At 44.4% G+C, this 25,633-nt stretch overlaps 1 protein-coding gene across 3 annotated transcripts in view; it reads right to left on the bottom strand.

Annotated features, from left to right (window-relative positions):
* Nucleotides 1-25,633, bottom strand: part of LOC126416650 (uncharacterized) — a 392,607-nt gene that overhangs the window by 74,278 nt on the left and 292,696 nt on the right. For all 3 annotated transcript variants that reach the window (XR_007575486.1, XM_050084444.1, XM_050084445.1), the window contains one exon: nucleotides 17,276-17,469. Coding sequence is in view for 2 of the 3 variants with exons in the window: in XM_050084444.1 (XP_049940401.1) it covers nucleotides 17,276-17,469 (194 nt within the window). In the remaining variant the exon portion in view is untranslated. The remainder of the gene's footprint in view (nucleotides 1-17,275; nucleotides 17,470-25,633) is intronic.

Here is a 25,633-nt window from a genome sequence, read left to right as displayed (position 1 = left end):
TCACTGGTAGTATTGAATACTGTCTGCAGACGTGATGCAGTGTAAGACATTGAAACATTGCCCAAGGGGAATGAACATATAATATCACGATATATGTTGCATGATAGTTTAGGGGAAAAGCTGTCACATAACAACAGTTATGACACGTTACCAACCGCTATTGACCACTAAGGTAATGTTTGCAGTAATGTGTTTCCGAGCCGGAAATGACTACATGGGACCACACTGTTACCACAAAACGGATGAATGCGAGCTAGTGGAAGTGAGTGCAACTCTCCTGCCTTTACATCACTTTATTAGTGCATTCTTTTTAATTGCGTCAAATGCTTCAGAAAATTTAACTCGTCAACTGATGCTGGATACATTCTTTTCCCATAATTTTGCAGACTTCCGAAACACAGTTTCGAATATGTCGTAAGCAATTGGTCCGACAATTACTAAAACCAATAAAATGTGAGAGATTGCTATCGCCCTTTAGATTTTAGCTACTGGTAATTCGTACAGAAATCTAAGATATCTCTTTAAAGTAAACCACTCATCAATAACGCTCGTGGTACCAGAAATACGCAGTGATTTGCTTGGAGGCCTGACAGATTTCACTAAGGTAAGTTTGAAATAAGAATGTAATTTTTATTCGTATTTCACTTTTGTTCACCAGCACAGACTATCAGTCCCAGTTTCAGGCATGTCTTGACATAATATGAAACTCATGCCATCAAATGCAAATCATATGGGGGCTTCCTCTCTTTCTATGCAACTTTTTTGCCTGACGTTTTGCATAGGTTCAAAGAGTTCGGAATGTTTTGCCCTTCGGCAACATGTTGGCAACTACCTACAACGTTGTACAACATCAGCAATACGGCCCAGCCATATAGCATAATTGCTGTGTATAGCAGGCACATTGCAACAACGTTGACCGTGGTTACTGCTGAGTGTCCTTGCATGGTGAGGCTCGGGGCTGTTGGTACTATGGTGGTGTAGGCATCGCTGAAATGGGGGCTCTTTGATCGACAAGTCGCTGACAGATAAGCTGGACTGCAAGTGACACTGTCGTAGGCTGATTTCCAATTCGTAATGATACAAGAAATCGGCGCTTATTATACGTTGAAGAGTCAAAGAAACTGGTACACCTGCCTAATACCGTGTACAGCCCCCGCGAGGACGCAGAAGTGCCGCAACACGACATGACATAGACTTGATTAATGTCAATTAGGGCTGGAGGGAATTGACATCAATAATCTTGCAGGGCTGTCCATAAATCCCTGGGAGTACGAGAGAGTGGAAATCTCTTCTTAATAGCACGTTGCAAGGCATCACGGAAATGCTCAATAATGTCCATGTCTGGGGAATTTGGTGGCCACCGGCATTGTTTAAACTCGGAATAGTTTTCCTGGAGCCATTCTGTAACAACTCTGTAGCAACTCTGGACGTGTGGGGTGTCGAATTGTCCTGCTGGAATTGCCCAAGTCCGTCGGAATGCACAATGGACACGAATGGATGCAGGTGATCAGATAGGATGCTTACGTACGTGCGACCTGCCAGAGTCGTATCTAGACGTATCAGAGCTGTCGTATCACCCCAACTGCACACGCCCTACACCATTACAGAGCCTCCACCAGCTTGAACAGTCCCCTGCTGACATGCAGGGTCCATGGATTCACGAGGTTGTCGCCAAACTTGTACACGCCGGTCCGCTCGATACAATTTGAAACGAGACTAGTCTGACCAGGCAACATGTTTCCAGTCACCAACAGCCCATTGTCGGTGTTGACAGACGAAGGCGAGGCGAGGCAGTCATAAAGGGTACACGAGTGGGCCTTCGGCTCCGAACGCCCATATGGACGATGTTTCGTTGAATGGTTCGCACACTGACACTTGTTGATGGCCGGCCGGAGTGGCCGAGTGGTTCTAGGCGCTACAGTCTGGAACCGCACGACCGGTACGGTCGCAGGTTCGAATCCTGCCACGGGCATGGATATGTGTGATGTCCTTAGGTTAGTTAGGTTTAAGTAGTTCTAAGTTCTAGGGGAGTGATGACCTCAGAAGTTAAGTCCCATAGTGCTCAGAGCTATTTGAACTATTTTTGTACTTGTTGATGGGCCAGCATTGAAATCTGCAGCAATTTGAGGAAGGGTTGCACTTCTGTCGCGTCGCACGATTCTCCTCAGTCGTCGTTGATCCCGTTCTTGCGGGATCTTTTTCCGACCTCAACGATATCGGAGATTTGATGTTTTACTGGATTCCTGATATTCTCGGTGCACTTTGAAATGGTCATCCGGGAAAATCCGCACTTCACCGCCCCATGCGCCAACTACAATACCACGTTCAAATTCACTTAAATCTTGCTAACCTGCCATTGTAGCAGCGGTAACGGATCTAACAACTGCCCCAGACACTTGTTGTCTTATATAGACGTTGCTGACCGCAGAACCGTATTCTGCCTGTTCACATCTCTCTGCATACCTATAGCAGTTTCTTTGGCGCTTCAGTGTAGGTTCACATACATCGGCCAACACAATATTCCATTCCAATGACTGATAGAAACCTAAGTTCAACGTCGTTTTACATCCATCAGAAGTCTAAATTGGCGAACTGTTGGCTGCGATAAGCAGTCTGACTGTCTGATTCTTTCTTTTTTCCTTCTACTTTGAGAGTAAGGTGGTCATGCAGCCCCGCAGTCCACCAAATACGTACTAGGCAGCTGTTACTCATATGCGTACATTCGTCGAAACTCTTTGAAAACACTAGGCTGGTTTGTGTGGGCGGACTAGCAGCGGGTCAAATGTTTCAAATGCCTTTGAGCACTATGGGACTTAACATCTGAGGTCATCAGTCCTCTAGAACTTAGAACTACTGAAACCTTACTAACCTAAGGACATCACACACATCCATGACCGAGGCAGGATTCGAAACTGCGACCGTAGCAGTCGCGCAGTTCCGGACTGAATCGCCTAGAACCGCTCGGCCACCGCGGCCGGCTAGCAGTGGGTCGCGACACTGCCAGTGTTCTATATTGCTTGACAGTAGCCGCTCGTTAGGGAGTCACCGCGTGGCTGCCGCTTTGTTTTGACGGCTGGTGCGGAGGTGTGTTTGTTGTTGTTATCTTCAGGGTACTGTGTTCGCTGACCGGGAGATGCTTGTAAACTTTTTTGCAACCTGCCGCACTGTTTACGTTTGGGTAAACGTAAGGTGTGACGCACACTACAGCTCATGCTAGTGGCTTAGCAGAAACCTCTAAGAACAAATCATAACCATTATGTTATGTACTGCAGCTGTTGTCCGCAGCTGAATGGTAACCAACAACTGAGGAAGGAGAGTCGTTTGACAACGTGCACAGAACAGAAGGTGTCACCGAACTCGTGGTTCGATTGGCACGTAGCTGGCACGTAAACAACTAGCTGTCAGTCACTTTGTTATTCTGATACAGGTATAGAGGATCAGACTGACAGCGTTTGCTCAGGGGGTTTCTCTGCCTCGTGTTGACTGGGTGTTGTGTGATGTCCTTAGGTTAGTTAGGTTTAAGTAGTTCTAAGTTCTAGGGGACTGATGACCATAGATGTTAAGTCCCATAGTGCTCAGAGCTATTTGAACTATTTTTTTGCTCAGGGGGAAGCAGCCACTGACGAGTTGATGGCGGTTTTGGGTTGGGTTGGGTTGTTTGGGGAAGGAGACCAGACAGCGAGGTCAGTGTGCTAACCACTGCGCCACCTCGCTCGGAGAAGGCGGTTTTTCCTTCCGGCGTCTGCTCTGCCAGACGAAAGCTGCGCACATCGCCAGCCAGACAGGGAGTTATGGTAGCACAGCCCACCGACTTAACCGTGCGGTCTAACGCACGGCTTTCCTGGTTGGGAAGGGGCGCCTGGTCCCCGGCGGACTTGTGTCGAGGTCCGGTGAGCCGGCCAGTCTGTGGATGGTTTTTAGGCGGTTTTCCATCTGCCTCGGCGAAGGCGGGCTGGTTCCCCTTATTACGCCTCAGCTGCACTATGTCGGCGATTGCTGCGCAAACAAGTTCTCCACGCACGCGTACGCCACCATTACTCTACCACGCAAACATCGGGATTACGCTCGTCTGGTGTGAGACGTTCCTTGGTGGTGTCCACCGGGGACCGAATCGCACAATAACCCTGAAAGAATGGTTCGGTGTGGGGCGGCGGAGTGGTGAAGTGGACCACTGCGGCTGCGGCGGGGACGGAGCCTCTCCGTCGTTTCTAGGCCCCTGGTTAACATACAATACAATATGGTAGCACAAGGACGCCGTCAATTCATTACACTGTGCTCTTCCTCGGGAAACATATGTTATCTGTGGGCTCTGAAAATTCTTCATCATGCTAGGTGCTGGAGTAAGACTCTGGATGAATCTACACGACTTCGATCTCTAACGTTTTACGCTTAACTGAAGCACTGCAAACATTCTATACCGCTTTTCATGTAATGTCGGCGTGTAGTACCAGCGCAGCCAGTGGATTCTTTGCCGCATTCAAGATCTTCATCAGTTTAACACTTTGTTTAATAACAATAAAATCAATGTAAGAATTATTATGTTCTTTACATATGGATAATGAAATACATTTAAAATTAACATAAATTAAAGTATTTTCAGAAAAATGAGTTTTTCAATATTTTTATTGTACGAGGGTGAGTCAAATGAAACCCTTAAATTTGTAATAACAAATCGAAATTTCGCGCCGTTATCCTGTAAGTTGGTAAGCGTGCTACAAACAGCGTGCAGAATGGCCTGTGGGTGGCAGCATAGTGCAGATGCGCACATACCTTCGTAGTATCAGTATAAAGATGGCCGCCCCACTTGCGACTTGCACCAGGGAAGAACAGCGTTCTGTTATTCGGTTTTTGCGTAGTGAAGGTGTGAAACCTATTGAAATTCATCGACGAATGAAGGTTCAGTACGGTGATGCATGTTTGTCACAGCAGCAAGTCTACGAATGGAGTAGGAAGTTCGCAAATGGTGCGACTTCAGTGGAAGATGCTCCTCGTCCAGGTCAGGCACAACGAGTTGTGACTCCACAGAACATTGCAGCAGTTGAAGCCATAGTGAAGGAAAACAGCCGAGTGATACTGAATTACATTGCAGCATTTTTACAGAATAGTCAGGGGTCAACACACCACATTGTGCTCGATGTGCTCCAGTTTCACAAAATGTCTGCAACATGGGTGCCACGGCAGCTAACTCCTGAAATGAGAGAACGACGTGTTGATGCTTGTGAAGAACTTCTCCGGCGCTTTGAACGAGAAGGTGATGGCTTCCTCGCAAGAATCGTTCTGGGGAAGAAACCTGGGTTCACTTCCACCAACCGGAAACGAAGAGAGCGAGCAAGGAATGGCGCCATTCCTCATCACCAAAAACAAAGAAGTTTCCTACAGAACCATCGGCAGGGAAGGTTATGCTGACTCTCCTTTGGGACGAAAAAGGCGTCATTTTGGAGTATAACATACCTAGAGGGACCACTGTCACCAGTGCATCATACACTGATCTCCTAAAAAAATCATCTGCAGCTTGCAATCAAATCAAAGCGACGTGGATTGCTGTCAGCAGGTGTCCTTTTGCAACATGACAATGCAAGACCCCACACTGCCCGTACAACAGTTCCAACAATCACAGACCTGCATTTTGAGTGTCTTCCTCATCCACCATACTCACCAGACCTTGCCCCAAGTGATTTCCATATGTTTGGACCACTCAAAGACGCAATGGGAGGAAAGAAGTTCCGTTCTGATGAAGAGGTATGCCACGCGCTGCATGAGTGGTTGCGTGGACTATCAAAATAATTTTTTCTAAAGGAATTTATGCACTTTGTAAGCGCCGGAGAACTTGCATTGAGCGTGGGGGAGATTGTGTTGAAAAGTGGTACAGCTTTGTACCACTGCTGCACAATAAATAATATTTAAAAAATATTTAAGGTTTTCGTTTGAGTGACCCTCGTATACAGTATCATAGCGAAACAACTGGTAAACCACTGACAGTTCACTTTTCGTGCTACTCTGCAAAACAGTTTTTATTTTTACTCTTGCGTAGTCCAGCCCATCATGTCTGGCACATTAATTTGGTACAATGAGAGTGTCTTATTGCCCTACACAATTTACACCTTCATGAGTTGCTTAATTTACGCATTTAGCTCATGGAACTTATAGTTTATAACAGTCTACGTGTAGTGCTTTATTCCTTCTTGTTTTCTTCCGAACACATTGATTCCTCGCGTGCTCTGCAGTCTAAAGTCCTTTAATCTCTTACACTCATTTCGCTGAAAATAACACTGGCGTTCACTGGAGCCACGTCAAGAAGCTGCCACCACGAGCGTGCAATTCACCATTGGTGAGATAAAATCTTGCAGATATTTGGAAGGAAAGCTACCGCTGTACACGCTAGTGTGACCACTTTGTGTGTCCGATGTACCGTCGTCTACGTGGGGCGCCGCACATCACAAGCCACCCTTCCACTTCCATTGACACAGTTATGAGTTACTGACTTCTGATCACTCTGTAATTCGTCCGAAAGCTCGCAAAGCGTGTCACTTATCAGACCATCAGCACACAGAGTCTATGATTCCATTGCTGAGATGACGAGTCTACCCTCACCTTCAGCGATTCATCATTTGATTTCGAAGGTCTTGCGGTACCCATGTTAGCAGACAAAATTACTGGATGTCAGTACTAGCTGTTTTTTTATAAACCCAAACAGGTTTCAGCACTTATATTTGCGTAGGCTTCTGCGGCCAGAGTCAATTGACATAAAAGTTTTCTGGGAATGGTACCGCGTCATAATGTAAAAACTACTGCTGCTGGAGAAATTCCAACGTTTCGGCCACGACTGCAGCGGCCCTTCTTCTGGGTCTAATGGTGCGTTCTAGCTATGCAGTGTCCTTTGTTAAAAAAAAAAATGTTCAAACGTGTGTGAAATCTTATGAGACTTAACTGCTAAGGTCATCAGTCCCTAAGCTTACACACTACTTAACCTAAATTATCCTAAGGACAAACACACACACCCATGCCCGATGGAGGACTCGAACCTCCGCCGAGATCGGAGTGTCCTTTGTATTTTGTTGTTAGTGGTCACTGCGCATGCCATTGCGTCATAATTTTACAATGTAGTTAGTTTCATTGGTTACTTAAGGAAGAAGGAGAGGGAACTTTATTTTGATAGGTTATTGCAGTGGAGGGAGAAATGGTTCAAATGGCTCTGAGCACTATGGCACTTAACATCTTACGTCATCAGTCCCCTAGAACTTAGAACCACTTAAACCTAACTAACCTAAGGACATCACGCACATCCATGCCCGAGGCAGGATTCGAACCTGCGACCGTAGCGGTCACGCGGTTCCGGACTGCAGCGCGTAGAACCGCTCGGCCACCACGGCCGGCCGTGGAGGGAGAACGTGACCTCTGTTGTCTATTGTCTCTTGTGTAATGTACCATGATTGGTGGTCACCGTCGAATGAGAAGTTTGCTGCTGTTTACCAACTGCTGGTCGTCGGCCGCGCGGCGGCAGTTACTCGCCGGTAGTGCTCGTGCCTCGTGTTGACAGTGCGGTCTGTTGGGCTCTGATTGCTGGCAGCCAGGTTGGGACATGCCTGAGTCCATCCTCCCTGCTCATGTTGTTAGGGTGTTTAAGTATTTCGATGGCCTCTCTGATTTTGCGTTTCGTCATAATTGGCTGCTTGGCCAACACACAGGTTTCGCTGAATTTTGTTTCTTTTCCGCAGTCTCGCTGGTGTTCTGCCACTGCGGATAGGCAAACACCTTCGCCGCGTTGGGGTGCAGCCTGTCTTCTATAGTGGTTGCAGGAGACAGGACGTGCTAGGCTCCACTAAGGACAAGATGGATGCATTACACACTGCAGGCGTTTACAAGGTGGAATGCGAATGTGGAGAGGCATACATCGGCGAAACTGGTAGGCCAATAGCAACGCGCATTCGGGAACGCGAGCGTTATATTCGTCTAGGGCAACACAACAAATCCGCAGTGGCACAACACCAGCGAGACTGCGGAAAAAAAATAAAATTCAGCGAAACCTGTGTGTTGGCCAAGCAGCCGATTATGACGAAACGCAAAATCAGAGAGGCCATCGAAATACTTAAACACCCTAACAACATGAACAGGGAGGATGGACTCAGGCATGTCCCAACCTGGCTGCCAGCAATCAGAGCCCAACAGACCGCACTGTCAGCACGACGCACGAGCTCTACCGGCGAGTAACTGCCGCCGCGCGGCCGACGACCAACAGTTGGTAAACAGCAGCAAACTTCTCATTCTACGGTGACCACCAGCCATGGTACATAACACAAGAGACAATAGACAACAGAGGTCACGTTCTCCCTCCACCGCAATAACCTATCAAAATAAAGTTCCCTCTCCTTCTTCCTTAAGTAACCAATGAAACTAACTACATTGTAAAATTATGACGCAAGGGCATGCGCAGTGAACACTAACAACAAAATACAAAGGATACTGCATAGCTAGAACGCACCATTAGACCCAGAAGAAGGCCGCTGCAATCGTGGCCGAAACGTTGCTTTTTCTCCAGCAGCAGTAGTTTTTACATTATGACGCGGTACCATACCCAGAAAACTTTTATGTCGAGGTTTCAGCACCTTTGTGCCATCGTCAGTTGCTCAGTTACATAAAATGTGAACATGTTTTAAGCAATAATTATCCTAAGGAAATTAGGCCTAAAGCAGGTTTTATCTGTTGTTGTTATCACCTTCAGTTTTCTACATTGTAGGGCTGTGTAGGACCCTCTGTAGATTACTGTATAATGATAGCTTGTCAACCGCAACTAACTGATGTTACTGTGAATTCGGTTGGTGAGTTAACTTATTTTATCCATAAACGCAATTTTAGTGTGCGAAAAGTATGTCGCGACTGTACATTGTGATTATTTACGGTTAGTTTCGAAACATCTTTTCTCATCTGCATTCTCATGTGTTGCTCGCACAAACACAATACATACTCTGCGGAACTTCACTCGCAAGTAGCACTTTTTCACTTTTCAAAACACGTTCTTAATGTTGCTTCTCTGTCTCGAGACCCTGTTGACGTTTACTTGTTCTCATATCAGTTTACTACCAAATGTGAACTTTCTTTATTTTCCCTCTCCTGACCGCGCGCGTGCGTGTGTGTTCGCGTTTATCTGTGTCGTCTTTTCTGTACAGCTCCTTCATCGTGTTAAGTATCGTGCCGTGGCACTGTATAGGGCAACAGTTTATAATCTGTTTTTCTTTTGCTAAAGCCTTCTGTATGCGGAAGTTTTCTTCTATTTTAAGTTTACGGTGAAGGCTGTGGATGGATTTTAGTAATTTTAAACCTGTTTCTACTTTAATAGGGTGATGACTGTGCGCTATTAACTCGTCAGTAAATGTGCAATGGGAGCTGTTACTTTTTAGGCATTGAGGTGTTCTGAAAATCTTGTTTTAAAGTTCCTGCATGTTTGCACGGTGCATACTGACTGGCAGCAGTTGCTTATAAGTTCCTATGTATGCCCAGAGTGTTGATTTATCTGTGGGCATTTCCTGTGTTCTGAGGTTCTTGTTTTTTTTCTGTTGTGTATTCTATTTGAAGTCCTTGTTTCTTTAAAATGTTGCCTATTCTGTGAGCTATTTTATTATTTTATTATTTTGGGTAATACAGGGTGTTAAAATTCAAAACTTCACAGAATAATGTAGGGAGAGTAGGCAGAGAGGTAAAAATTAACACACTTGCTTGAAATGGCATGCAGTTTTACTGAAACGAAAGAAATGCACAAAAGACCAACAGATGGCGCTTCATACGACACGGATGCAATTATTAGCATAACAACTTATTCTTCATAACAAATGGTTTCCATATGGCGCCAATGACGCATTGCTGTCCAGTGCCATCAGTTAGCCAGTTTTTACACTCGTTTTTGGTTTCAATAAAACCGCATGTCATTTCAGATATATGTGTCATTTTTTACCTTTCTGCCTACATTATTCCGCCACTTAAGGCATTTTCAAATGTTAACTGATGTTTGGATCACGGTGTTCTATTTTGCTTTGTGTGGGTTCTTCCTCCGTTGTGCCTTATGTTCAGTCATTGTCTGCGTGTCGCAGTGGTTACAGACTGAAACCAAACATTTTTACCTTGTTTAATGCGGAAGTTGACTTGTAGTAATGATTGCGACAGAGAAACTGAATTTTTCTGAACCGAGCAAACACAGGTAAGAAATAACTTACAGACAGGGGAGAGTACCAGAATCTCGAGCAACACCAGTCATCTCCACGTCTGAAAAGGCAAAGGCAATAGTGAATTACAGTTCAGGGACAAGAAAAAAAAGCTCTGAGGCATGCTGATGTCACTGTGGTTCTGCCAGAGCCGACAAAAAACCAGAAGATCAGTTGAGCGGAACGGGACAGTGTCTTCAGAAAACTTTATAGGACGAACATAAAAAAAAAACAAGGGCAGTGGAATGATGCTGAGGAAATGAGGTTAGGAAATGAGACACTAAAAGTAGTTGATGAGTTCTGTTACTTGGAAAACAAAATGAATGACGATGACGGAAGTAGCCAGTAGCAAGAAAAAAGTTTCTGAAAAGAAAAATTTGTTGACATCGAATATAAAATGTAAGTGGTACATGGTATTTGTCTAGAATGTAGCCTTGCATAGAAGTGAAGCGAGGATGATTAACAACTCAGATAAGAAAAAAAATAGAAGTTTTTGAAATGTATTGTTACAAAGGTTCTGAAGATTTGATAGGTTAACTAACCCATGCTAATATTATGAATGTGGAAGTAACTCTGTCACGCTTTCACGACTAAACTACCAAACAGATTTTGATGAAATTAAGTATGGTGGTAGCTTGTTTGCTGAGAAAGAACATATGCTTCTTTCTAATGTGTGTGGTAAAAATATTAATTGATTTGAATAATATAACGCGAAATATGGAACAACAATAACTCTTGAAAAAGTTGTTTACTCTTTGACTTTTAAAATTTGTCAGTATGTGAACATTCTTTTATTATTTGATATATTCTACATAATACGATTCAAGGTAGTGAATTCAATGTTTATACAATCCTAAACGTGTTTAATCCGTACTTACATACTAACAGCAGCCACAAGCCTGTCGTATTTTAATTGTTGAGCGTCACGTGTCTGTTATAGCTTCTGAGCTGCTTGAAGGTTCATAATGACGGCGTCATTTAAGTGAACAGAGAGATGTCACGCCTTTACATGTAGAATGGGAGAGGCTTTTAGAGACGGCACGTCTGATTTTTATATGCGAGAGCAGCTGTGGGTAACAGGCTGACGACATGTGAGGGCAGCTGACATTATTGCACATACAAGTATTATAAATTTTCCGCTACACCGAACTACAAATTACACTACTGGCCATTAAAATTGCTACACCAAGAAGAAATGCAGATGATAAACGGGTATTCATTGGACAAATATATTATACTAGAACTGACATGTGATTACATTTTCACGCAATTTGAGTGCATAGATCCTGAGAAATCAGTACCCAGAACAACCACCTCTGCCGTAATAACGGCCGTGATACGCCTGGGCACTGAGTCAAAGAGAGCTTGGATGACGTGTACAGGTACAGCTGCCCATGCAGCTTCAACACGATACCACAGTTCATCAAGAGTAGTGACTGGCGTATTGTGACGAGCCAGTTCCTCGGCCACCATTGACCAGACGTTTTCAGTTGGTGAGAGATCTGGAGAATGTGCTGGCCAGGGCATCAGTCGAACATTTTCTGTATCCAGAAAGACCCGTACAGGACCTGCAACATGAGGTCGTGCATTATCCTGCTGCAGTGTAGGGTTTCGCAGGTATCGAATGAAGGGTAGAGCCACGGGTCGTAACACGTCTGAAATGTATCGTCCACTGTTCAAAGTGCCGTCAATGCGAACAAGAGGTGACCGAGACGTGAAACCAATGGCACCCTATACCATAACGCCGGGTGATACGCCAGTATGGCGATGACGAATACACGCTTCCAATGTGCGTTCACCGCGATGTCGCCAAACACGGATGCGCCATCGTGATGCTGTAAACAGAACCTGGATTCATCCGAAAAAAATGACTTTTTGCCATTCGTGCACCCGGGTTCGTCGTTGAGTACACCATCGCAGGCGCTCCTGTCTGTGATGCAGCGTCAAGGGTAACCGCAGCCATGGTCTCCGAGCTGATAGTCCATGCTGCTGCAAACGTCGTCGAACTGTTCGTGCAGATGGTTGTTGTCTTGCAAACTTCCCCATCTGTTGACTCGGGGATCGAGACGTGGTTGCACGATCCGTTACAGCCATGCGGATAAGATGCCTGTCATCTCTACTGCTAGTGATACGAGGCCGTTGGGATCCAACACGGCGTTCCGTATTACCCTCCTGAACGCACCGATTCCATATTCTGCTAACAGTCATTGGATCTCGACCAACGCGAGCAGCGATGTCTCGATACCATAAACCGCAATCGCGATAGGCTACAATCCGACCTTTATCAAAATCGTAATGGTACGCATTTCTCCTCCTTACACGAGGCATCACAATAACGTTTCACCAGGCAACGCCGGTGAACTGCTGTTTGTGTATGAGAAATCGATTGGAAACTTTCCTCATGTCAGCACGTTGTAGGTGTCGCAACGGGCCGAACCTTGTGTGAATGCTCTGAAAAGCCAATCATTTGCATACCACAGCATCTTCTACCTGTCGGTTAAATTTCGCGTCTGTAGCACGTCATCTTCGTGGTGTAGCAATTTTAATGGCCAGTAGTGTATTTTTTTCATCAGTTTAAGCTATATAATAATTTTAGAAACTTCACATTTTATTTTAGTACCACACCATCATTCGTCGTAACAAAGTTACTGTTTTGCATCAACAGCTGGTGTTGTGGTTGGCACTGCTGACCATCAATCAAAGGGTCCTGGTTTTGATTCCTGGGCAAGTGGGTTTGATACAATGGTGTCTGGGAGTGTGTATTGTCCCCACCATAACTTCTTCATCTTTGATCTGCAAGTAAAGTGCCAACAAATAAAAAGCCTTGCACGAAGCAGCCGAACACTCTGAATGGGATCTCCTGGCCAATAAAGCCACGCCCCCATTTCATTTCATTGTACTGATATGTGGTCACATCCACAGGTAATAGGTAGAATACAATGCTTATACAATCCTAAACGTGTTTATCCATACTTCCATTCAGGAGGACGATGGCTCACACCCACGTCCGGCCATCATGATTTAGATTTTCCTTGATTTCCCGGAATCTCTCCAGGCAAATGCCGGAATGGTTTCTGTGAAAGGGCACGGTCGATTTCCCTCCCTGTCGTTCCCTAATCTGAGTTTGTGCTCCATGTCTAATGAGCTTGTTGCTGACGGGACGTTAAACACTAATCTCCTCCTCCATCACAACTCTGTCAATTACGTTTCACAACTAAACCGCTGAACTTGATACGATGAAATTTGGTATGGGGGTAGGTTGAGTCCTAAGGAAGAAGATAGGCTACATTAGAATGTATAAATCAATTAAAATAAAATCGATACGTAAGAGGGTGAATTAATGAATGAAACATCTTCTTTTATATCAGTGAACATAAACCATGTAACAAAATTATTAAATTTGTTGCCTAATATGTTGTTTGTTGTTGTGGTCTTCAGTCTTTAGTCCAGTGACTGGTTTGATGCAGCTCTTCATGCTACTCTACTCTGTGCAAGCTTCTTCATCTCCCAGTACCTACCGCAACCTACATCCTCGTGTATCTGCTAAGTGTATTCATCGCTTGGTCTCCCTCTACGATTTTTACCCTCCATGCTGCCCTCCAATACTAAATTGGTGATCCCTTGATGCCTCACAACATGTCCTAAAAGCCGATCTCTTCTTCTAGTCAAGTTGTGCCACAAATTTATCTTCTCCCCAATTCTATTCAGTACTTCCTCATTAGTTATGCGATCTACCCATCTAATCTTCAGCGTTCTTCTGTAGCATCACATTCCGAAAGCTTCTATTCTCTTCTTGTCTAAACTATTTATCGTCCACGTTTCACTTCCATACATGGCTACACTCCGTACAAATACTGTCCGCCCCCGGTAGCTGAGTGGCCAGCGCGACAGGATGTCAATCCCAAGTGCCCGCGTTCGATTCCCGGCTGGGTCGGAGATTTTCTCCGCTCAGGGACTGGGTGTTGTGTAGTCCTAATCATTATCATTTCATCCGCATCGACGCGCAAGTTGCCGAAGTGGCGTCAAATCGAAAGACTTGCACCCGGCGAACGGTCTACCCAACGGGAGGCCCTAGTTCCACGACATTTTTATTTTATACAAATACTGACACTTAAATCTATACTTGATGTTAACGAATTAGTCATCCCCAGAAACGCTTTCCTCGCCACTGCCAGTCTACATTTTATATCCTCTCTACTTCGACCATCATCAGTTATTTTGCTCCCTACATAGCAAAACTCATCTACTACTTTCAGTGTCTCATTTCCTAATCTAATTTCCTCAGCATCACCTGATTTAGTTCTAGTACATTCCATTATCCTCGTCTTGCTTTTGTTGATGTTTATCTTATATCCTCTTTTCAAGACACTGTCCATTCCGTTCAACTGCTCTTGCAAGTCCTTTGCTGTTTCTGACAGAATTACAATGTCATCGGCAAACCTCAAAGTTTTTGTTTCTTCTCCATGGATTTTAATTCCTACTCCGAATTTTTCTTTTGTTTCCTTTACTGCTAGTTCAATATACAGATTAAATAATATTGGGGAAAGGCTAGAATCCTGTCTCACTCCCTTCCCAACCGCTGCTTCCCTGTTGTGCCCCTCTACTCCTATAACTGCCATCTGGTTTCTGTACAAATTGTAAACATCCTTTCGCTCCCTGTATTTGACCCCTGCCACCTTTAGAATTTGAAAGAGAGTATTCCAGTCAACATTGTCAAAAGCTTTCTCTAAGTCTACAAATGCTAGAAACGTAGGTTTGCCTTTACTTAATCTATCTTCTAAGATAACGAATAATGGGCGTATAGGATTGGTGGCCGGGAGACCCCTCGCGGGGCGGTTCGGCCGCCGCTCCACAAGTTCTTTAACGCCACTACGGCGACTTGCGAGTGAATGAGGATGAAATGATGATGAAAGACCCACAACAGCCAGTCATCTCGAGGCAGAGAAAATCCCGGACCCCGTGCGCGGGAAGCGATAACGCTACCACAAGACCACGAGCCGCGGACATTTTGTAAGATAAGTCGTAGGGTCAGTATTGTCTCACGTGTTCCAACATTTCTACGGAATCCAAACTGATCTTCCCCGAGGTCGGCTTCTACCAGTTTTTTCCATTCGTCTGTAAAGACTTCGTGTTAGTATTTTGCAGCCATGACTTATTAAACTGATAATTCGGTAATTTTCACATCTGTCAACACCTGCTTTCTTTGGGATTGGAATTATTATATTCTTTTTTAAGTCTGAGAGTATTTCGCCTGTCTGATACATTTTGGTCACCAGGTTGTAGAGTTTTGTCAGGGCTGGCTCTCCCAAGGCTATCAGTATTTCTAATGGTGTCTACTCCTGGGGCCTTGTTTCGACTTCGGTCTTTCAGTGCTCTGTCAAACTCTTCACGCTGTGTCATATCTCCCATTTCATCTTCATCTACGCCATGTTCCATTTCCATAATACTGTCCTCAAGTACATCGCCCTTGTAGAGACCCTCTATATACTCCTTCCAAATGGTTCAAATGGTTCTGAGCACTATGGGATTCAACTGCTGAGGTCATTAGTCCCCTAGAACTTAGAACTAGTTAAACCTAACTAACCTAAGGACATCACAAACATCCATGCCCGAAGCAGGATTCGAACCTGCGACCGTAGCGGTCTTGCGTTTCCAGACTGCAGCGCCTTTCACCGCACGGCCACTTCGGCCGGCCTATACTCCTTCCACCTTTCTGCTTTCTAATATATGCGTTGTATAATGTACAGATGCCCACGTCCTACTGCATGCATTAGGGTGTTGGTTGTGGTGGTGGGGGGGGGGGGGGGGGGAGGGGAGGGGAGGGGCATGTTCACATCACAAGCTGTACTTACCCAAACAGGAATACAAGCGAGGGCAGCTAACGTCACTGCACGTGCACTAGCTTACTTATCGTCTCTTTTTTTTTTTGGTCAGTCTACTGACTGGTTTGATGCGGCCCGCCACGAATTCCTTTCCTGTGCTAACCTCTTCATCTCAGAGTAGCACTTGCAACCTACGTCCTCAATTATTTGCTTGACGTATTCCAATCTCTGTCTTCTTCTACAGTTTTCGCCCTCTACAGCTCCCTCTAGTACCATGGAAGTCATTCCCTCATGTCTTAGCAGATGTCCTATCATCCTGTCCCTTCTCCTTATCAGCGTTTTCCACAAATTCCTTTCCTCTCCGATTCTGCATAGAACCTCCTCATTCCTTACCTTATCAGTCCACCTAATTTTCAACATTCGTCTATAGCACCACATCTCAAATGCTTCGATTCTCTTCTGTTCCGGTTTTCCCACAGTCCATGTTTCACTACCATGCAATGCTGTACTCCAGACGTACATCCTCAGAAGTTTCTTCCTCAAATTAAGGCCGGTGTTTGATATTAGTAGACTTCTCTTGGCCAGAAATGCCTTTTTTGCCATAGCGAGTCTGCTTTTGATGTCCTCCTTGCTCCGTCCGTCATTGGTTATTTTACTGCCTAGGTAGCAGAATTCCTTAACTCCATTGACTTCGTGACCATCAATCCTCATGTTAAGTTTCTAGCTGTTCTCATTTCTACTACTTCTCATTAGCTTCGTCTTTCTCCGATTTACTCTCAAACCATACTGTGTACTCATTAGACTGTTCATTCCGTTCAGTAGATCATTTAATTGTTCTTCACTTTCACTCAGGATAGCAATGTCATCAGCGAATCGTATCATTGATATCCTTTCACCTTATCGTCTCACACATCATTAAAAAAAAAAAAAAAAAAAACCTACTGACAGAGCACAGCGACCAGTAACTGCTAGTGAAGATATAATGAACAGAACTGAGGAGAAAAGAAATTAATGGTACAATCTGACGAAAAGCAGAGATCGGTTATAGGAAACATCCTATGATATCAAGGAATCATCAGTTTGATAATGGAGAAAATGTGAGAGGTAAAAACCTGTAGAGGGAACCAAGGGTCAAATGTAGAACGCAGGTTCAGATGGATGTAGGTTGCAGCAGTTATGAAAAGAAGAACTTGTTTGCACAGGGCATACTTGCTTGGAATGAAAACCACTTCAACAACAATGCGCAGCGTCGTGAGATACCTCGAGGCCGGTGAGGGCAGTCAGCAGCTCCCGGAAGGCCTCCATGAGCCGCACGAAGGCGTCGCTGTCCCGGGAGTACAGCAGGAGGATGGCGGACGTAGGGGGAGCGGCTTGCGGCAGCAGACACGACGTATCCGACGATTTCAGCTCCAGCGGGACAGTTCCTCCCAACGACAGGCTGCACAGCAGCCGTGCTGCAAAGTATGAGGATGCCGATGAGGTGACACGAGGTCTTCAGCCAGCGTACACTCTGAGAGGATTAAGGTTTACCATCAGCTGAAGAAATTACACAATTAAAATTTTCTTTGTTTGAGTGTACATCTTTGCAACTGACTCCCCCCGCGACACAGTACCCTATCGTGCCTCTACATCGGCCAAAACAAAATGGCGTAGCTCATTGTTAAAGTGGAGACCGAGTGCGCCATTTTATTTTGGCCCCCTAGCGGTGTGATACGGAACTGTGTCACGGGTGGACCAATTGCAGACATGTACATTCAAACAAATAGAAAAATTAATTACGCAGCCTCATTTTTTCTAGCTGAATATTGAATCGTTATGGATACCCCCCGTAAACTATTGAGACAAGTGTGGGTAAAAAAATAAAGCCATAAAATTTTTATCGTGATTTAAAATACTAAATCTACATTCACAACTATATTCTGGAGGGCCAATGCAGAGAATATTTCTCACTGTAGCGTTTATCAGGGCTTTTCCCCGCTCTATTCTCGCATGGAATACGAGAAGAATGATAGTGCGAGTGCTGTCCTCCTTTGCATACATGAAATATATTCGTAGTTATGACAACCATTAGCTGTACGAGGTGCATTCAAGTTCTAAGGCCTCCGATTTTTTTTCTAATTAACTACTCACCCGAAATCGATGAAATCGTCCTGCAGACGTACACATTTTTCACAACGCTGACGTCATGATTCCATGGCAGCGGCGAAGGCTTCTTTAGGAGTCTGTTTTGACCACTGGAAAATCGCTGAGGCAATAGCAGCACGGCTGGTGAATGTGCGGCCACGGAGAGTGTCTTTCACTGTTGGAAAAAGCCAAAAGTCACTAGGAGCCAGGTCAGGTGAGTAGGGAGCATGAGGAATCACTTCAAAGTTGTTATCACGAAGAAACTGTTGCGTAACGTTAGCTCGATGTGCGGGTGCGTTGTCTTGGTGAAACAGCACATGCGCAGCCCTTCCCAGACGTTTTTGTTGCAGTGCAGGAAGGAATTTGTTCATCAAAACATTTTCGTAGGATCCACCTGTTACCGTAGTGCCCTTTGGAACGCAATGGATAAGGATTACGCCCTCGCTGTCCCAGAACATGGACACCATCATTTTTTCAGCACTTGCGGTTACCCGAAATTTTTTTGGTGGCGGTGAATCTGTGTGCTTACATTGAGCTGACTGGCGCTTTGTTCCTGGATTGAAAAATGGCATCCACATCTCATCCATTGTCACAACCGACGAAAAGAAAGTCCCATTCATGCTGTCGTTGCGCGTCAACATTGCTTGGCAACATGCCACACGGGCAGCCATGTGGTCGTCCGTCAGCATTCGTGGCACCCACCTGGATGACACTTTTCGCATTTTCAGGTCGTCATGCAGGACTGTGTGCACAGAACCCACAGAAATGCCAACTCTGGAGGCAATCTTTTCAACAGTCATTCGGCAATCCCCAAAACAATTCTCTCCACTTTCTCTATCATGTCGTCAGACCGGCTGGTGCGAGCCCGAGGTTGTTTCCGTTTGTTGTCACACAATGTTCTGCCTTCATTAAACTGTCGCACCCACGAACGCACTTTCGACACATCCATAACTCCATCACCACATGTCTTCTTCAACTGTCGATGAATTTCAGTTGGTTTCACACCACGCAAATTCAGAAAACGAATGATTGCACGCTGTTCAAGTATGGAAAACGTCGCCATTTTAAGTATTTAAAACAGTTCTCATTCTCGCCGCTGGCGGTGAAATTCCATCTGCCGTACGGTGCTGCCATCTCTGGGACGTATTGACAATGAACGCGGCCTCATTTTAAAACAATGCGCATGTTTCTATCTCTTTCCAGTCTGGAGAAAAAAAAAATCGGAGGCCTTAGAACTTGAATGCACCTCGTGCAACATGTACTCATATATACATTATGTACATTTCCGTACAGGGGAGACATATTACTTGGAAGTCGCTTGCCCGGCGTCGGCGGATAAATACGATATTGCGGTGCCTGTGTTATTCTCAATTACGATGCAACATTTGTTCGGACATGCATGCATGCCCGAAGGAGGCGCTGCATCGCAAATCGAAATAACACGGGCACTGCAATCACGTATTCTTTGTATACGATCAATATACCCTGTTATTACTATCTAGTGTGGATCCCACACTGCAGAGCATTATTCCAGTATTTCTAGTATCTCATTTGTAGACTGATTCAATTTTCTCCGTATCTTACCAATGAACAGAAGTCTTAATGCGTGCAATATCCATGACTGAGCTTGCCATCATTCCACTTCACAGCTCTATAATTTGTTAGATCTGGGAATTTGGATGAATAAATAATTTGGGTGAAGGTCACGGTTAAAGCAGGCTCAAACATGGTAATTGGATGTCTCTATAGGCCCCTTGGCTCAGCACCTGAAGGAAAATTTGGAAAATATTTCGAGTAGATTTCCCCACCATGTTATAGTTCTGGGTGGAGATTTTAATTTGCCGGATATAGACTGGGAGACTCAAACGTTTATAACGGGTGACAGGGACAAAGAATCCAGTGAAATCTTTTTAAGTGCATTATCTGAAAACTACCTTGAGCAGTTAAACAGAGATCCGACTCGTGGCGATAACATATTAGACCTTCTGGTGACAAACAGACCCGAACTATTTGAAACAGTTAACGCAGAACAGGGAAGCAGCGGTCATAAAGCGGTTACTGCATCGATGATTTCAGCCGTAAATAGAAATATTAAAAAGGTAGGAAGATTTTTCTGTTTAGAAAGTGACAAAAAGCAGATTTCAGAGTACTTGACGGATCAACACAAAAGTTTTGTCTCAAGTACAGATAGTGTTGAGGATCAGTGGACAAAGTTCAAAACCATCGTACAATATGCATTAGATGAGTATGTGCCAAGCAAGATCGTAAGAGATCGAAAACAGCCACCGTGGTACAACTACCGAGTTAGAAAATTGCTGCGGAAGCAAAGGGAACTTCACACCAAACATAAACATAGCCAAAACCTTGCAGACAAACAAAAATCACGCGAAGCGAATTGTAGTGTGAGGAGGGCTATGCGAGAGGCGTTCATTGAATTCAAAAGTAAAGTTCTATGTACTGACTTGGCAGAAAATCCTAAGAAATTTTGGTCTTATGTGGAAGCGGTAGGTGGATCAAAACAAAATGTCCAGACACTCTGTGACCAAAATGGTACTGAAACAGAGGATGACAAACTAAAGGCCGAAATATTAAATGTCTTTTTCCAAAGCTGTTGCACAGAGGAAGACTGCACTGTAGTTCTTTCTCTAGATTGTCGTACAGATGACAAAATGGTAGATATCGAAATAGACGACAGAGGGATAGAGAAACAATTAAAATCGCTCAAAAGAGGAAAGGCCGCTGGACCTAATGGGATACCAGTTCGATTTTACACAGAGTACGCGAAGGAACTTGCCCCCCTTCTTGCAGCGGTGTACCGTAGGTCTCTAGAAAAGCGTAGCGTCACAAAGGATTGGAAAAGGGCACAGGTCATCCCCGTTTTCAAGAAGGGACGTCGAACAGATGTGCAGAACTATAGACCTATATGTCTAACGTCGATCAGTTGTAGAATTTTGGAACACGTATTATGCTCGAGTATAATGACTTTTCTGGAAACTAGAAATCTACTCTGTAGGAAGCAGCATGGGTTTCGGAAAAGACGGTCATGTGAAACCCAGCTCGCGCTATTCGTCCACGAGACTCAGAGGGCCATAGACATGGGTTCCCAGGTAAATGCCGTGTTTCTTGACTTCCGCAAGGCGTTCGATACAGTTCCCCACAGTCGTTTAATGAACAAAGTAAGAGCATATGGAATATCAGACCAATTGTGTGATTGGATTGAAGAGTTCCAAGATAACAGAACGCAGCATGTCATTCTCAATGGAGAGAAGTCTTCCGAAGTAAGAGTGATTTCAGGTGCGCCGCAGGGGAGTGTCGTGGGACCGTTGCTATTCACAATATACATAAGTGACCTTGTGGATGACATCGGAAGTTCACTGAGGCTTTTTGCGGATGATATATCGAGAGGTTGTAACAATGGAAAATTGTACTGAAATGCAGGAGGATCTGCAACGAATTTACGCAAGATGCAGGGAATGGCAATTGAGTCTCAATGTAGACAAGTGTAATGGGCTGCGAATACATAGAAAGAAAGATGCTTTATCATTTAGCTACAATATAGCAGGTCAGCAACTGGAAGCACTTAATTCCACAAATTATCTGGGAGTAGGCATTAGGAGTGATTTAAAATGGAATGATCATATAAAGTTGATCGTCGGTAAAGCAGATGCCAGACTGAGATTCATTGGAAGAATCCTAAGGAAATGCAATCCGAAAACAAAGGAAGTAGGTTTCAGTACACTTGTTTGCCCACTGCTTGAATATTGCTCACCAGTGTGGGATCCGTACCAGATAGGGTTAATAGAAGAGATGGAGAAGATCCAGCGGAGAGCAGCGCGCTTCGTTACAGGATCATTTAGTAATCGCGAAAGCGTTACGGAGATGATAGATAAACTCCAGTGGAAGACTCTGCAAGAGACGCTCAGTGGCTCGGTACGGGCTTTTGTTGAAGTTTCGAGAACATACCTTCACCGAGGATTCAAGCAGTATATTGCTCCCTCCTACATATATCTCGCGAAGAGACCATGAGGATAAAATCAGAGAGATTAGAGCCCACACAGAGGCATACCGACAGTCTTTCTTTCCACGAACAATACGAGACTGGAATAAGAGGGAGAACCGATAGAGGTACTCAAAGTACCCTCCGCCACACACCGTCAGGTGGCTTGCGGAGTATGGATGTAGATGTAGATGTAGAATAGGCTGATTACAATTGACTCATTGTTAATGTGGTCACGGGCTACAACCTTTTTGGTTTTTTATGAAGCGCACAGTTTTACATTTATGAGTCTTTAAAGCAGGTTGCCAATATTTGCACCACTTTGAAATATTACCAGTTGCGAAGAATATTTGTGAAGCTTTTTCTCGAGTGTGTCAGTTTCTAAGAAATTAAGATCACATTCACATTGACATTCACGCACACACACACACACACACACACACACACACCACCACCACCACCACCACCACCACCACCACAATCACCACCAACATTCTTGCTTCCTAAAAATAGTTTATTCGCTAGATTTGCAACTTTCAATACAACCAGAAATTCGACAAAAAATCTGGTTTTTCTCGGTAGATAAAAACTTTGGGGTAGACCAGAATTTGGACTCGGGAGTTTGGGCTGTCGCACACATTCGCCTTATTGACTTTAAAAAATGATAATAACACAAAACTTCTCCCTGTCTGAAACAAAATAAAATTTGTTCTTCACAAGCGCCATTGAAGAATCAAGCTGCTAAAATAATGCTTTCGTCGACATATTTGAGAAGCATCGTTCCAAACGTATTAAACGCAGCCGAGGTCAGCACACTGATGCGTTTTCAAACCATTTGTGGTACGTACTTCGAAGCTGTAGAGTCAGATCGGAACATTTCGTATTCTTTCCCACAGTAATTTAATGCTAAAAAACATTAATCGGATGAAATCGTAAGTACGCTGCCGCCGACGTTTCAAAAGGTATTACGTTAAAGACATATTTGCCACCATTTTGATGTTCCAACTCACAGTGTGGTGTTCACGCATGACTGTGTTCAATCATTCACCATGGGGAAGGATGGGGTTGTTTTTACACGTGGTACAGCGATCGAAAGAAAGTAGAATCAGAATTAGTACTGCGAAAACTACAATGAAGCGCCAAAGGAACTGTTATAGGAATGGGTATTCAGATACAGAGATATGTAAAGAGGCAGAATACGGCGCTGCGGTCGGCAACGCCTATATAAGACAACAAGTGTCAGGCGGAGTTGTTAGATCGGCTACTGCTGCTACAATGGCAGGTTGTCACGATTTAAGTGACTTTTAACATGTGTTATAGTTGGAGCACGAGCGATGGGACACAGCATCTCCGAGGTAGCGTTGAAGTGGGGATTTTTCCCGTATGACCGTTTCACGAGTGTACCGCGAATATCAGGAATCCCGTAAAACATCAAATCTCCGTCATCGCTGCGCCCGGAAAAGATGCTGCAAGAACGGGACCAACGACGACTGAAGAGAATCGTTCAACAGGACAGAAGTGCAACCTTTCCGCAAACTGCCGCAGATTTCAATGCTGGGCCATCGACAAGTGTCAGCGTGCGAACCGTTCAACGAAACATCGTTGATATTGCCTTTCGTAGACGAAGGCCCACTCGCGTACCCTTGATGTCTGCACGACACACAGCTTTACGCCTCGCCTGGAACCGTCAACATCGACATTGTTGATGACTGGAAATATGTTGCCTGGTCGGACGAGTCTCGTTTCTAATTGTATCGAGTGGATGGACGTGTACTGGTATGGAGACAACCTCATGGATCCATGGACCCTGCGTGTCATCAGGGGACTGTTCCAGCTGGTGGACGCTCTATAATGGTGTGGGGCGTGTGCATTTGGAGTGATATGGGACCCCTATACGTCTAGATATGTTTCTGACAGGTGACACGTTACGTACGCATCCTGTCTGATCACCTGTATTCATTCGTGTCCATTGTGCAATCCGACGGACTTGGGCAATTCCAGCAGAACAACACGACACTCCACACGTGCAGAATTGCTGCAGAGTCGCTCCAGGAACACTCTTCTGGGTTTAAACACTTCCGCTGGTCACCAAACTCCCCAGACATGTACATTATTCATAATATCAGGGATGCTTTGCAACGTGGTGTTCAGAAGAAATCTCCACGCCCTCGTACTTTTATGGATTTATGGACAGCCCTGCAGGATTCATAGCATCCCAGTAAACATGGCGAAAAAACTGTTTACAGCTTATCGAACAGAGTAGAACAAGATCGCAAACTCAGTTATATGATGAAAGCTCCATTTCCAAAACTACGAAGAACTGTAAGGCATTATGCAGAACAGCGCAGTCGAAATTGCACTGTTGTTTCGTATGAGGTAGGTTACAATGTTGTTTATAATATTGCTACTAAAGCGTTAAACTGTTATGCTGTTATTGAGACGCAATTATCTTTCTGCGATAAACAGCTGAGAAGCTTGATGTTACAGACCAATATGAGTCTAGCATCTGATCCTTGTCTTGCACGAGGAAGAACAACTACGTGAAAAACTGAACACCTCGATCTACCGTCAACAACACGTTAAAAACTTTATTTTCTTACTTGATGGCCTGTGTCCAGCAATAAAATCAATAAAAATCCGAAATGTACGTTTCAAACCATATTATGTGAAAACGTGATTGGATCAAAATGTATTTTGTTCAGTGTATTTGTTCAAAACGATTTAAGTGCAATTTCAAAATCAAAATGGCGCCTTCATGCACTGGGAAATGATACCAATCATGACTAATTCTGGAATATAATCTAAGTATCTATGTCCTGCCGTCGAGAATTTTGGCTTATTTCATTTGGGCGAAGCGTTTTTTTCGCTTCCTGTAAAATTATGATCTGTACACTTAATACGATTTGAAATGGTGCTCCTCATTTTACTTCATAAAATATTTTCTACATTCTGTGTGTAATGAAATCAAAGCTATTCTTGTAAATGGGATAACAAAAAGATTAAAAGTGAGTAACTGAACTGCTTCTTCATACAGATTATAGGGTTTTCTTGTCGGCTAAAACTCTTCTTGCAAACCGGAAATCAACTTGGATACAAAACTTTATGTACAGCTAAAATTCTTCTGGTCATCCAAATTTTTCCGGAGGTTAGGAGCCGACTTGTGTAACCTGCCATGCTTTTAAGCTGCCAGTAATCTTCGAAACAGCAGTCGCACGCTCGCAAGGACGTAGCCAAAGGGGGGTCTGGGGGGTCCGGATCCTCCCCCCCCTCCCTAATCACCTAAATGAAATCACACAGACCTTGTTGCCGTGTAGATTCTCAAACAAGCAAACAAAAAAGGATAAGCGTTATCGATAGTCAACAAGGCTATCTACAGATTTAAACTGTCTATACGTCGATAGCACTATTGGCTATTGCCCATCCCTGCTTTAACCGAGAGCATATACTGCACGTTGTTAGCGTTACTTGAGCTCAGCTGTTGTTTCGTTGATCAATGC

Source organism: Schistocerca serialis, chromosome 8 (assembly GCF_023864345.2).
Source record: "Schistocerca serialis cubense isolate TAMUIC-IGC-003099 chromosome 8, iqSchSeri2.2, whole genome shotgun sequence".
Lineage (NCBI taxonomy): Eukaryota > Metazoa > Arthropoda > Insecta > Orthoptera > Acrididae > Schistocerca > Schistocerca serialis.
This window is presented reverse-complemented; position numbering and strand designations above follow the sequence as displayed.